The sequence below is a fragment of the Drosophila willistoni genome, unplaced genomic scaffold (assembly GCF_018902025.1).
Source record: "Drosophila willistoni isolate 14030-0811.24 unplaced genomic scaffold, UCI_dwil_1.1 Seg173, whole genome shotgun sequence".
Lineage (NCBI taxonomy): Eukaryota > Metazoa > Arthropoda > Insecta > Diptera > Drosophilidae > Drosophila > Drosophila willistoni.
The window spans coordinates 88,286-102,292 of NW_025814135.1; the positions used below are offsets into that span (position 1 = coordinate 88,286).

General features: G+C 35.3%; 1 protein-coding gene and 2 pseudogenes across 1 annotated transcript; 2 read left to right on the forward strand and 1 right to left on the reverse strand.

Annotated features, from left to right (window-relative positions):
- Positions 1–2,153: 2,153 nt before the first annotated feature.
- Positions 2,154–2,781, forward strand: LOC26529577. Its single transcript, XM_047012601.1, is given in 3 exon segments — positions 2,154–2,613; positions 2,616–2,627; positions 2,630–2,781. Coding segments are annotated over 3 exon segments (624 nt in total).
- A 360-nt stretch (positions 2,782–3,141) lies between these two features.
- LOC26529230 lies at positions 3,142–4,557 on the forward strand (annotated as a pseudogene).
- Positions 4,558–6,797: 2,240 nt separating this feature from the next.
- On the reverse strand, positions 6,798–12,894 carry LOC124461011 (annotated as a pseudogene).
- Between the last annotated feature and the right edge of the window lie 1,113 nt (positions 12,895–14,007).

Genomic DNA, 14,007 nt, shown 5'->3' on the forward strand with positions numbered 1-14,007 from the left:
AACCCCAATTGTTGAAAAAATCGAGTCCCAAATTATAAACAAAATTGATTCTCCAATATTTACAGCTGAGAAAAACCCCTCGCTATATCCCAATGTATCCGCCTGAGGACAGGCTATTTTCTTTAGGATGGGGGAGTCATATATCCGACTCCAATACCCAATAACATATAAATATTTCGCCCCCTAAAATTCATAACGTTAAAGTAAACATCCGTTTTTATAAACAATTGTCCCCCTCAAAACCAAAGCGTATGAACGCTAATAAAATTAACATAAACAATTGAACACTTGAAATAATAATTGTCCCCCTAACAACCAAAAGCGTGAGAACGCTAACTCAGCAATTAAAATCGGACCAATCAAATCATCGAAATATCAACCACGCCACCAAAGGGCTCCCAAATTTAGCTTATAAATATAACCATAAGACATTTTTGTAATCATTTCTAAGTTTTCATTCAAATAATAAAGTACGTTGCTTTTAACTCACAAAAAATATCTTTTTTTTCCTTATTGGGAAAATTGGATATTTAATTATATTAATTATAATGTTAATACACTGTACAACAAAATTTGTGTTACCAGATGGTATATAACTATTTTAGTGGCAATTTCCATTTAATGGCTTTTCTGAAATCGCTTAGCAAATGCATTTAAAGGAATAAATTGTTAAATAATTCTAACGATTAAAACCTTTTACAGAATATTAAATAAGAAAAAACATATTTAAGCCTATTTTTAGTCTCTTTATATACATATTTATGATTATCAGTTTTAATTAATACAAGTCACTATCTCAAGAAAGTCTAGCAAATTTCTCTAGTTTAGAAAATAAAACTAAAATTTTATTACTATTTTAGTTCTATCACATATTTCAATAAGGACAAAAACCAAATGGCAGAATTATTTGCCCTGCAATAATTGTGAAAAGGTCATTTACAATAGAATGGTCCGTAAGGGAATGTAATAAAAACTATCATCGCCAAAGGAATTCGATTTAGTTGTCCCAACCTCCAATTGTCAATTGTTAATTACATATATCTATGGGGTGTACCTACATAGTATGAATATATTCGACACTTATAGATTTCTTATCTCGAGTTCAAATGGCAACAAAGTTGAGTCAACAAAATGCAAAGGCACAGTGGAAATGTTAAGAAGGGGTTTGAATAAAATAAAAAAATTTAGGGAATATATTTTGAGTTCCTTTACACCAAAGCACAGATTGTGTTTTCAATTGTCAATTCAAAATTATGATAATTTTAAGTGGAATCTAAATTAAAATATGCCTTCGAAACTCGAATCAAGAAAACCACAATTTTTATTTCTGATAATTTTCTATTATAACAAAATCATGACAATCATTTTGTGGTACTAATTTCTATTTTGGCGAAGTATTAGATTTAAAAAAAAAATGAATTCTTATAGTAGTATCAAAAAAGTGATAAATTTACAAAATTTTTTCTTTATTACTACAAATCATATTAATAAAAACAAAACTGAAATTATTTAAAAACTGTTTTCTTCTTTGACTAAAATTGTCTTTATTTAAGTATTGTTTCACAAGAAATGAGTAAAAAATTAAAGGAAAATGTTTCCTATAAGAATATGACTAAGAAAAATGTGTCAAAATTAAAAAACGGAAGATTGAACCAATTCCCAGAAATTATGAACACAGAGTTTCACAAATAGTCTACGAATAATTTTTAACATTCTTCCTTTACTTTTTCTATACGTTTAAATATCTTGATTTCAAACTTTCAGGGAATAGACATAAATAGGTATCGAGAAAGAGAGGATTTTCAAAAGGGATTCCTTTTGACCTTCTGTGTCATGTCAATCAAATATAGAAATATTACTTTTGTTTTGGCACGATAATAACTTAAAGCATTGTTAGGGAATGGACTGAAATTCTAAAATGCATATTAATTGAATTCCTGGCCGATTGTAAAATGGACTAGCGCCACTCTGTCTGCCAAGTCGTGTTTGACGTACTTTTTTGTGAAACCCATAGATTGAGCTTTACGTTTAGTTGATTGTTCTTTTTTTTTTTTGCAAACTTTCTGTTTATTTCCAATATTAGCCAGCCGCATAGTCAGTGAGAGGAGGAATTCTATCCTTAGTCAAAGCGTTTAAATAAAGTTGACAACAAAATGCACTCACTAATGGACATGGACAACGCGACATTGGGATTTCTTCGGTCGCCATTTAGTATTGATATACCGCATGCCTTTGTGTATAACGATACACAGAACACAAGGCCAATATTCTGTGGACCGTATATGGAGACGGTGAAGCTATTTGCCCAGGTCTATCATTATCAACTGCAGCTGGATGAGCTTGAGAGTCTGCCCAAGAAGTCGCTTGTTGAGCAGAAAATATCCGATGGCAATTATAATTTATCACTGCATGGAGTTCTGGTAAGATCAGAGATGGAGGAGAGATTACCAAACGAAACGGAGCACAGTTATCCGCTGGAGCTGATGAGAAACTGTGTAATGGTGCCTCTTGCACCCGAATTGCCCAAATGGATGTATGTAGTTTGGCCACTGGGCAGATACATTTGGACATCCCTGTTCTTGGGCATTTTCTATATAGCCTTTCGTATGCGCTTTCTCACTGGCGTGAGAAAAGTCTCCCAAATCCATCACACAAAATATGCTCTACGCCATGGCTTTCCTAATGTACAGTCCGAATATGAACATGAATTTGAAGCTCAGTAGACCTTCCGTACGGGTGTTATATCTATACTCATATAAGCATTCATATTTTGCTATATGAAATAGTAATTTCCTATGTTTATAACTAAAGTTTTGTAAATTTTACACAATTATAGATTTAACTTTGCAAAATGGTTGCTAGTTGAAAACTTTCTCAAACATATATTTTGATTAAAATGCAATTAAAGTTACCTTATGGTACTTTTACTGTCGCAATTATGTTCAAAGAAAGTTAGGTGGGAGGATTATTATTGTTTTTGTGTCTGACAAGTAAACAAAACTAACAACTTTGTTTTATGTCGTCGCGGTAGAAACTTTTCGTTTAGTTATGTATGTAATCTCCAAGGCCATATATGTAATTACTTTCTTATAAATTTGTCGATAAATGGTTATAATTTCAGTCATTAAACTGTGTAACTTCATGGCGATGGTCATGTGCTACTCGTTTTTCTTGAAATCACTTCTACTTGGCCTTCTAATTGGAACTATCGCAGCTTGGAATCTTCAGTATGTTCATAATTTGTTGCGTCCATTTGCTGCCTTCAATGCGTTTCAGGAGATTGTTTGGTTTGTGAGTCAAAAACAACGAGTGCCTGAATTGGATCAGTTTACACGTATCGTAGATGAAGCATTCGGAGCAACTGCTACTCAAACGGTGATCAACAACAATACGGAATTGCGTATGATAAGGGCCCCGGCAAGGAGAAATCATATGAGTTTTGTATTCACCACCGGAGTGGATCATCCCATTATGGAGGTGTATAATAAAGTCTTACCCCCCGATGCCTTGGGGGCAAAGCAATTAATATGAAACAAGCCTTGCAATTGGTACGAGATCGACGTGTGGAATTTCTAGCCCATGCTTATGCCTTGTTTATGCCAGACGAAGGGATCGAGAAGAGCTACCCTCTGTTGCTGGTGCAGTGGTGTCTGATAGTGCCCACTTCGATATCTGTTTCAACGTACTTTTATCCTCTGCAACCTTTCGATTTCATGGTGTGGTTTTTTGTACTTGGAGCATTTGTGGCCTTAATTTTGCTGGAACTTTTGTGGTTAAGCATTGGCAAAAAGAGACACTCGGATGGCATAAATGCTGCACTATTGAACTCGTTTTGCTATATTATGAATATAGCTACCGCTCGACAACTACAAAAGCCGCCAATTTTGAGATTTCTTCTATTGGCCGCTGTCTTTTTTTATGGCTTTTTCCTATCGGCAAATTATACATCGACACTTGGTAGTATTTTGACTGTTAATCTCTTTCATGCCCAGATCAATACAATGGATGATACGTGACCAATTACCTATGATGATTATCGATTATGAGCTGGAATTCTTATTGCAACTTCACAAGGAATTGCCGGAGGAGTTTGTAAAACTTCTAAGGCCTGTCGATAGTGGGATATTTGCAGAGCATCAAACCAACTTTAATTGCACCCACGCCTACTTTGTCACAGAGGATCAGTGGCAATTTCTTGATGAGCAGCAAAAACTCTTGAAACAGCGAATCTTTAAGATGAGCAGCATTTGCTTTGGTTCCTATCATTTGGCCTATCCGCTGCTAACGGATTCATCTTTGTGGCGCTACATAGAGTATTATACATATCGTATACACTCTTCGGGACTGTTGAATTTTTATACACGCAGTTGTTTTGAAACGGCTCTATATGTTGGACTAGTGACCCGTCTGCCGGCCAATAGTGAGTACACTTCAGCTGGCCTAGCCCACTTGGCCATTGCTTTCATTTATCTTTTGGTTATGTGTGTCCTGGGTGGAATTGTGTTCAGCTTGGAAATACTCCACGCAAGAGTTTCGGAACGCAAGAAAGTATTTTAAGAAAGTATATTACAAAATTTAAATAAACAATAACCAAATTGTGTGTGGGCTAAACAGAAGATGTTTGTTTTTGCATATATTTCGATTCGAGATTCCAGTAATCTGCAGATTTTAACTAGTTGGGAATTGTAGAGAAAACATAAATGTGTTCCTAGCTACTGACAGTTGAATGTCGGAAACATTATGTAATAATTATAATTATACTATTTATTTTACGTATAATACGGCTGACACAAGAAAATTTTTTCAATTTTATTACCCCTACAATAGATGTTATTTAAAAACCAGAGGGCCGGGGCTAACTTTGACCTCGTCAAAGTTTGTATACCCTTGCAAGTTTTTGGAGTAAAAGGTCTAATATTTGCGAAAGAACGGCTTAGGAAATAACGAAGTTATTGATCAAAGTCACTGTTCACCACCGATTGTGCCTATGGGAGCTATATGATATAGTCGCCCGATCTTAATCAAATTTGGCACAGTCATTAATAGTTATGCTAAACTGAGAAATATAAATTTTTATGACAATTGCTTCAAAAGTAACGAAGTAATTGACAAAAGTCACTGTTTTCGAAAGATCGTTCCTATGGGAGCTATATGATATAGTCACCCGATCTTGATCAAATTTGGCATAGTCGTTTATATGTGTAATTAACTCACCAATATTAAATTTCACGACAATAGCTCAAAAAAAACCGAAGTTATTAAGAAAAGTCACTGTTCGTGACTTTGGCGTTTGTATGGGAGCTATATGATATAGTGATCCGATCCGGCTGAATCCGAGATATATGCAATATATACAAGCCTACATGCAAAATTTCAGCTCTGTAGCTCCAACGGTCTAGGAGGAGTTTTCGTTGATCCAGACGGACGGACGGACGGACGGACGGACGGACGGACGGACATGGCTATTTGAACTCGTCTCGTCGTGCTGATCAAGAATATATATACTTTATATGGTCGGAGATGCTTCCTTCTATGCGTTGCACACTTCTGACCAAAATTAATATACCCTTTTTGCAAGGGTATAAAAAATTGCAATTTAAAGTTACAGACACTATTGCGTTCCTTTCACTCTCTATCATGACTCTCTTACTCACACTTACAATTAGTGATGACAGACGTGAGCAATTTTATTATCAGTGTTGTATTATTTGTTTATCGACTATTTAGTAATCGAACTAATAACAATCGATCAATAGATTAAAAGTTTGTCAATTATATTCCGATTAATCGGATGTTTCAGCGTTGCCAAATTTTCCACATATGCTAAATACATATAGCAGAGTTTTTATTTATCTCATATTATACAAATGGTTTCGGAAATTGGGAATAGAAAAAAAAAAATATTTGCTAAAATGTATTTGTTGTTCAAACTTTCGAAAACTTATCTAAAAACTTTAGGTTATCCAGAGCTACGCAAAATATCAAGAGGCTCTCGGTACAATTGGTCTTTACACAAATACAATAGACGATAGTCATATATACCAACAGAAACAGAGAAATTAAATAATTCCATGCATATTTGGACATATTGGTCCATGGACAGTTAGCCCAAAAATGTCCCTTTAATAGATCGGCCGAAAATCAATTGAATAATATATTCGCTACACTCACAAATCCTAATCGCCGTTACGCACAAGTAAAACCGAGACCGTTTACCATCCGAATACAAAGCGGAAATCATTCAAATCTTTTGGAGCGACAAAAATCGCCCAGAATGAGGGTGTCGTCCAGAATTGGGAGCAGCACTTAGAGAAGAAAAAAAGCCAAACTATTAAGAAAAAAAACGAAACACCATCACAAACAAAATTGGCGCCAATATGACTTTGTTATAATCGTATTGTGGTAGTCAAGGAGTCACAAAATTGGTGGATCTAGGGTTTTTTGATACATTTTTCATATAATGGAGATATAATGAATAAGGAAAAATAAAGGAAGTAAGACTTTACTAAACCTCAGAGACGGCAGAGTCTTTAAATAGAAAAAAAATGCAAATCCTTAATACCCATTGGTGCATGGCTATGCAACAAGGCATTTAACTTCGCTGCCACACGATTTAAAGCTAATCGACAGTTTTAGCAAGATATGAATGACATAACAGCGACGTTAAATGCCTTGTTGCATAGCCATGCACGATGGAAAACAAAAAAAGAGGAGAAATATCCCAATGGATTAATGGACTCGTTTTTGAAATTTAAATCAATTTATCGGCACGTAGCAGTAGCAACAAACTAGTTGGCTTATCGTGGCATAAAGACGGCAGCTACAATGTCGAGTCGCTGGTCGAAACTGACAACTAAATTCAAAGGCGCGGAGGAGCTGAAAAAGATCCCAGCAAGGGTGTCCAATGTAAAAAGTTCGCAAATGGTTATTAATTTTTATATTGATTCTTTGGCTCGTTTCGACGACTTTTTTTAATAAAATACTAAACGTTAACGTTCTAACTATGAACTTGAGGACTCTTTATGTTCTAACGAGGGAAACACTCATGCACTCAAATACAAAGGTGAAAAAACAGAATCAGAATCGGAACAGAATCACCAAAAGCATCAACAACACCGTCGAAATTCATTAAAACTAATTTGTTTATGGTTTTACCATGGCAATAAGCAACAGTCAACAGAAAATGGTTCGGACCTAAAACATAAATTCAGTATTTACGCTGCGTTTAAAATGATGCATCTTGCAATTATACGATCGAGTAGACAACTGGCTATCCACTGAAAACGACGTGAAGCAGAAAAGCCAAAAACCTTACTGACTTAGAAGTATAGCTATGCTTATTGGATAAATTGTTGGAAGTTCGGAAATACAATGACTAAGGAAAATGCTTTGAACGATACTCGCCCAACGTCGGTGTCAATCACATCTCCTAAAAGGCCGATGGCGCTGTTGGAATGTGGACCTCAGATAGAAATAAACACTTTAAAACTTTAATGTGGACGAATAGGGAATAAAATGATTTAAATTTAAATTGAGGACAAAAATTAAGGAATAAATTTCATTCTATTGCAACAACTTAACAAAATAGAATGAGCTCTAGCTCTTCAGGTTCCTCTATTTATACCGTTTCTGTCTGTCAAAGCCAACTAGATGTATATGTATAAGTAAATGCCATTGGAATTGTAAGTGTTGATAAGAGAGTAAACTTAAAAGTCGCTTACAACACTACTAACACTTTTTCTTAGCACTGGCAGCTCAATTGTTATCGATATAATTTTTTCTCCCAACACTGAGGTGATATTAAATTTAAAAGTCTTGTTGGTTGCTAAAATTTCAGTCTGATTTTTTATTTACCTTTGCAAATGGTATATATTCCTGATCAGCCTGAAAATCTAAGATTATCCGTCCGTCTGTGCAAATCAACTTCACGCCTCCATTTTGAAGCCTATTGGAAGTAGAGTTGGAGTATTCAACTTGAAATTTTTTAGTGTTTTGGTTTTTTGTGTAAGAAATCGAATCCCCAAATTCCTTTGAACCTTTACTTTGTCCAGCAAACGCAAAGGACGCAGTGCGATTTGAGAAACTGCAATCAATATTGAAATAAAGATTTCAGCCAACCGCTCTAACCGATGGATTTGCCTACCAAATTTGGGCAACTAAATAAAGCGCAATATTACATAAAAAACTGGCGTCTAATTATTTGGTTAGAGGGCTCGGGATAAACATACATACATATGTTTGAACTAGCGAACTTTTTTTTGGAGCCAACCCCCGTCGACGGACTTCGGGTCAACAGACATCTCGAGTTAAATGCATTTAAAATTGACCTGTCTTAATTTATCTCATATTACAAAAATGGTTTCGGAAATTACGAAATACTTTTCTGCTACTGCTACATTAAAAATTTTGGATTGCGTTTTCCACAACACATAAAAAAAATATTTTTATTTGCGGAAAAGGAGGGAAAATATTTGCTAAAATATATTTGTTGTTTAAACTTTCGAAAACTTGTCTAAAAAGCTTATATTCAGAGCTGAGAAAATGTCAAGAGGCTCTCCGTTCAATTGGATTTTACACAAATACAATAGACGATAGTCCATGAGTGAACTTGGAAACGGAGAAATTAAAGTTAAAAGATCACTGATGTAGTGGACAAATAAAACATTAAAACAAAAATCGCCCAGAATGAGGGAATCGTCCAGAATTGGAAGCAGCAGTTGAAGAAAAAATGGGAATATTTAAAACAAAAAACGAAACACCATCACAAACAAAATTGGCGCCAATATGACTATATGACTATATATACTATAATCGTATTATGGTAGTCAAAGAGTCACAAAATTGGTGTGGACGCAGGGTTTTTGATACATTTTTGATTTAATGGAATTATAATGAATAAGGAAAAAGTAAAGAAAGGAAGTAAGACTTTACCAAACCTCAGAGACGGCAGAGTCCTTAAATAGAAAGAAAATGTAAATCTTTAATACCAATGACATAATGGTGTGGCAGTGAACCTGCCTTACTGCATAATCATGCACTAGGGAGAACAAAAAAGGAGGAGAAATGTTAATCCCAATGGATTTATGGACTCTTTTTTAAAATTTAAACTAGTGGGCTTATCGTGATATAAAGAAGGCAGTTACAACGCCGAGTCACTGGTCGAAAGGTAAAACTGACAATTAAATTCAAAGGCGCGGAGGAGCTGAAAAAGATCCCAGCAAGGGTGGCCAATGTAAAAAACTCGCAAACGGTTATTAATTTCTATATTGATTCTTTGCCTCGGCAATCCACTGGGAGCGTTTTTGCATTCGATTTGAAAAACGACTTTGACATTAAGAAAGAAAAAAAAGTCAAGAACACAAAAGGTGGGCATTTATTGTTTAAAATTTTTAGCTATGCTTATTGGATAAATTGTTGGAAGTTCGGAAATACAATGAATAAGGAAAATGCTTTGAACGATACTCGCCCAACGTCGGTGTCAATCACATCTCCTTAAAGGCCTATGGCGCTGCTGGAACGTGAACCTCAGATAGAAATATGCACTTTAAAACTTTAATGTGGACGAATAGGGAATAAAGTGGTTTAAATTTAAATTGAGGACAAAAATTAAGGAATAAATTTGATTCTATCGCAACGACTTAACAAAATAGAATGAACTCTAGCCCTTCAGGTTCCTCTATTTATATGGTTCTGTCTGTCAAAGCCAACTAGATGTATATAAGTAAATGCCATTGGAATTGTAAGTGTTGACACGACGTTAAACTTGAAAGTCACTTACAACACTACTGACACTTTTTTTTAGCACTGGCAGCTCAATTGTTATGGATATAATTTTTTCTCTCAACACTAAGCAGCTGAGCTCACACACATACACACATACAGAGAGCACTAACTGTTTGTGGGTGCGTGCCAATCATACGGGATGAAGAAGAAGAAAAAATATCTGGTATAGCGAATTGAAAAGGGACAGAGTGATATTTGAAACGTTTTGTCTATGCATTTGATGAATTGAGTTGCAGATAAAGCGATTGGAACATGTAAAAATATTATGGTCGAGGACTGTTAGCTTCTTTGATATTTATACCCTTGCAGAGGGTATTATAAAATTGGTCAGATGTTTGTAACACACAGAAGGAGACGTTTCCGACCCCATAAAGTATATATATTCTTGATTAGCATGAGAAGCTGTGTCGATATAGCCATGTCCGTCTGTCCGTCCGTGCGTATGCGTTTTACTCAGCCGTCTTAAGAGCTATTGGGCTGAAATTTTTTTCTGTGCTTTTTATTATCTGGAGCAGATCAAGTATTATCAGGATCGGACCACTATATCACATAGCTCTAGAAGAAACATTTTCATAAAAATTGGAGTATCGCTATGAAATTTACATATGTGATAATATTGGATATAAAACCCCAGATCCCACAATTTGAATCTGATCGGATGAATATAACACAAGTTACAGTCAATATAATAATCGGCTCCAAGCTCTGCCGGCAGCGCTGCTTGCTGTCTACTACGTCTTTCGTCATCAACACAGTACATGCATACACACACAGACGCAACGCTACATAAACTGTATGTGTATGCGTGCGTTGCTTTGCTTTGGGAATGCGGGAAGAAGAAGAACAAATTGTATAGTATAAAGAGTAAAATTGTTTTGTTTGTATATTGGCGAATTGAGTTGCAGAAAACAAATTTTAAACATGTAAAATTATTATTGCCGAAGACTGCAAGGGTATATAAACTTCGGCATAGCCGATGTTAGCTTCTTTGATATTTTTTACATTAAACTACAAAAAAATACCAACAAATTGTATTTTCAATTTTCATCGGCGGCCATTTTTTTTCATTTACTTGATACAACATACATAACCCTCTCCGTTTTTAAATATTTTTTAAAATGTCGTCAAAACATTCCCCAACCAATAAAAAATTATGTATGTATGCATATATTTATATTCATTGTTTTGTGATCTACAACTTTTTCTTATGCTGAGCTTTTTGTGTAATTTTCTTAAAGATGTTCGAATATGACACCCATGCGGGTTGAAAATAAAATATTGATACCATTTCATTTCCGCTGCAAATGCTAAACCGGCCAAACACAACCCAAACACCAAACGTGAATCATGCTTGAAAAAATTCAAGCCCAAGGGTCTTGGTTCTTCGCTAACAATGGCCACGTGGATTTTATCCAGATGAATGGCCTCCCAAAATGCTTCCCGTTTCCAGTGTTGCATAAGTCCATCTTGTTGGGCTATCATAATATAGCCCTGCAGCGGCGATTGCAAATGCGAGTCAAGATGCACGGGAAAGATAGATAGAAGGGTCCCGAACAAATGTCCGTGAGACGAAAAATTGGTTTTCGCAAATGTTTCTGCTGCATATCGAGAAAGCGACAACGATCACTAGTCACAGCATAACCATAACTGATATTCAGCGGATCACGATAGTGATCCAATATATCTTTATCCACTACCTTAAGTTGTTTAAGAAAGTCGTCTGGAAACTGATTGCGTAGACTCCTAATGTGATCATTCTCATATGTCATAACTAATATTCTTAATTTTGCCTCGATTATGTCCTGAACCGTATTAACTTGTCGTTGTGGTGGAGACGATGTAAAATAGCTGGTCATCTTTGAAATATACATATTAGACGAGATGAGACCCATGGCAAAGAGTACAATATACAGATAGCGTATTCGATGTGTCGGCGTCTTAATAATATAAATAGGAGCACTATAGGTCACAGTGCATATGGACTGAAGAAATGCAGCACTAAAATCTCGCGGACGTATGGGTGAACACCACCAAATGGCAATGGTTATATAAAGAACCGAGAGTAATAGTAATATCCAGGCGCTATTTTCCAATGCTTCACGTATATAAGCTTCAGCCGGTGATTGATTGCGATATGGGACCATGCTACACCAGTCATTTATGCCAATGGGATATCTATAGCTAACCGAATAGTTGCCAACCATGTCCGTGAATGAATGTATCAATGTCTCATACACACCATGAGCTACCAATTCCAATAGATTTGGTAAATTCAAAGACATTGACATATTTCCGCTTGTGTCCAGAATGCGAGCTTTTACGAACTTAAGAAATCCCATTATCCTCATAATTATCCTCATAACTGTTTGTTGGCCTATCCGACTTGAATACCCGTGGCAAATAATAGAGTATTGGTGTCTTTAGCACATATTCCTTCATATCCCTACTATACTTGTAGAAAAATTCATCTGCCTTCCAGGAGTCTGTCTTATTTACTATTGATGGTGTGGGGTATGGTTCCCATAGATAGACATTGTTCTGTAGTGTAATCAGTACAGTATTTAAAAATTGTTTGCTCAAAACCCAATCAAAAGTATTGTTAATATTTTTAGAGAATTGTGTTTGGGCATCAAAGTCCACATAAAACTCGGTTGTGCTGAGTTTTGGAAACAATATGAAAAGGGTTTTCAGCCAGCGTATTCCTCGTAATTTCTGGGCAGCTAATTCCATAATGGGATCATCACGTTCCGTTGTATAGATCATAACCAATGAGGGTGTACTTATTAGCTCTACCATGGGCATTGAGGCATGATAGTTCCGGGTGAATATTAAATTCGGTGCCAGCGGAAAATGTATACAAAATTCACGAAAGAAATCGAGTGAGTTTTCATTCTGTAAGTCCAATCTCTCCGAAATGTAGAAAATGAAATTCTTAAAGTGATACAATTCATTGATGCGTTCCACAATGTCTATAACGAATGAATTGCTAACCAACTGAACAGTTTCATCCGTGGCTTCTCCGGTTCTATTCGCAGCTACTGCTCCATTGTTTTCCACCGTTTGGCCCGGACGATGTTCGTCCAATATGAGCTTGGCCGTGCGATTATCCATTGACCCCACACGGATTGACAGTTGACAACTAAATGATTGAAATTGGCGCACTTCAACTTGGGTGTGCCAACGTGGCCAACCTGGCTAACCTGGCCAAGTTCAAGCACATTCTGTGACATTACTGACAAATTCGCTATGACGATTTTATTGACTGACCATAAAAATTGTTTACGACCCTTGAAGCTCAGCAGCGTTTTCACAAGATTTTTGCATTTGACTTTTAATGCTAATAAAAAGAACAAATACGAGTATGTCGATAAAAAAATAAAAATGCATTTCAAATTGATTGTTGGCATTTATAAAATGTCAGTCAAAGTAACAGTACATTAAAGTGCATTTAAATCTTTTCTTATGGTTTTGGTAACAATTGTTAGTGGGAATTACAAGTTTTATTTTAGCAAGTAGCTTACATAAACTAAAAAAAAATTTATCTAGACTACTCTGTTAGCATTATGGTGCAATAATGACACATTTTTACTCATCTAATAATCTAAAAAAGATTCCTAGGTTAAATTAACACCCTAAAATATGCAATACGTTGTTGATGAGTGAATTTTTTTTAAAGAGTTTAGGCAACTTATCTTTATGACACCCCAAAAACTATTCATACAGAGATGTCGCAGAAATCGATAATATTGAAACATGCATTACAATTTTCAATTTGCAAAAACATAAAAAAATAAATGGAACTACAGATTTATACATTTTTTTTTTGCCTTTATTGGCTTTTTTGTAACTTTTTGAAGAAGTTATATCAAAGTGCCGAGTTAAAAAATTGAAATGAATTTTTTTTGGGCAAGAGTAATTTCAAATTAATTTCGGTTAATTATAAATAAAATATATGTAAATTTGAATTTTTAAAACAATTTTTTTTGGGAAAGCATATTTGTAAGCTTAAGCTAAACTTTAAAGTAAAAGGTTATTGTGACTGGAAGTAATATTTTACCAACAACTATAGGAAACCCACATGCTGCAAAATTGCTACATTTGTTACCTACTTTTTATTTGAATCCATGTCGCAAAGGTGAATCAGCTTATCATTTTGTATGGATCGTAAAGCAAATTCAGGAGAAGAAACTTATGTAACACGATTAAAAAGTTTATCAAGCAGAA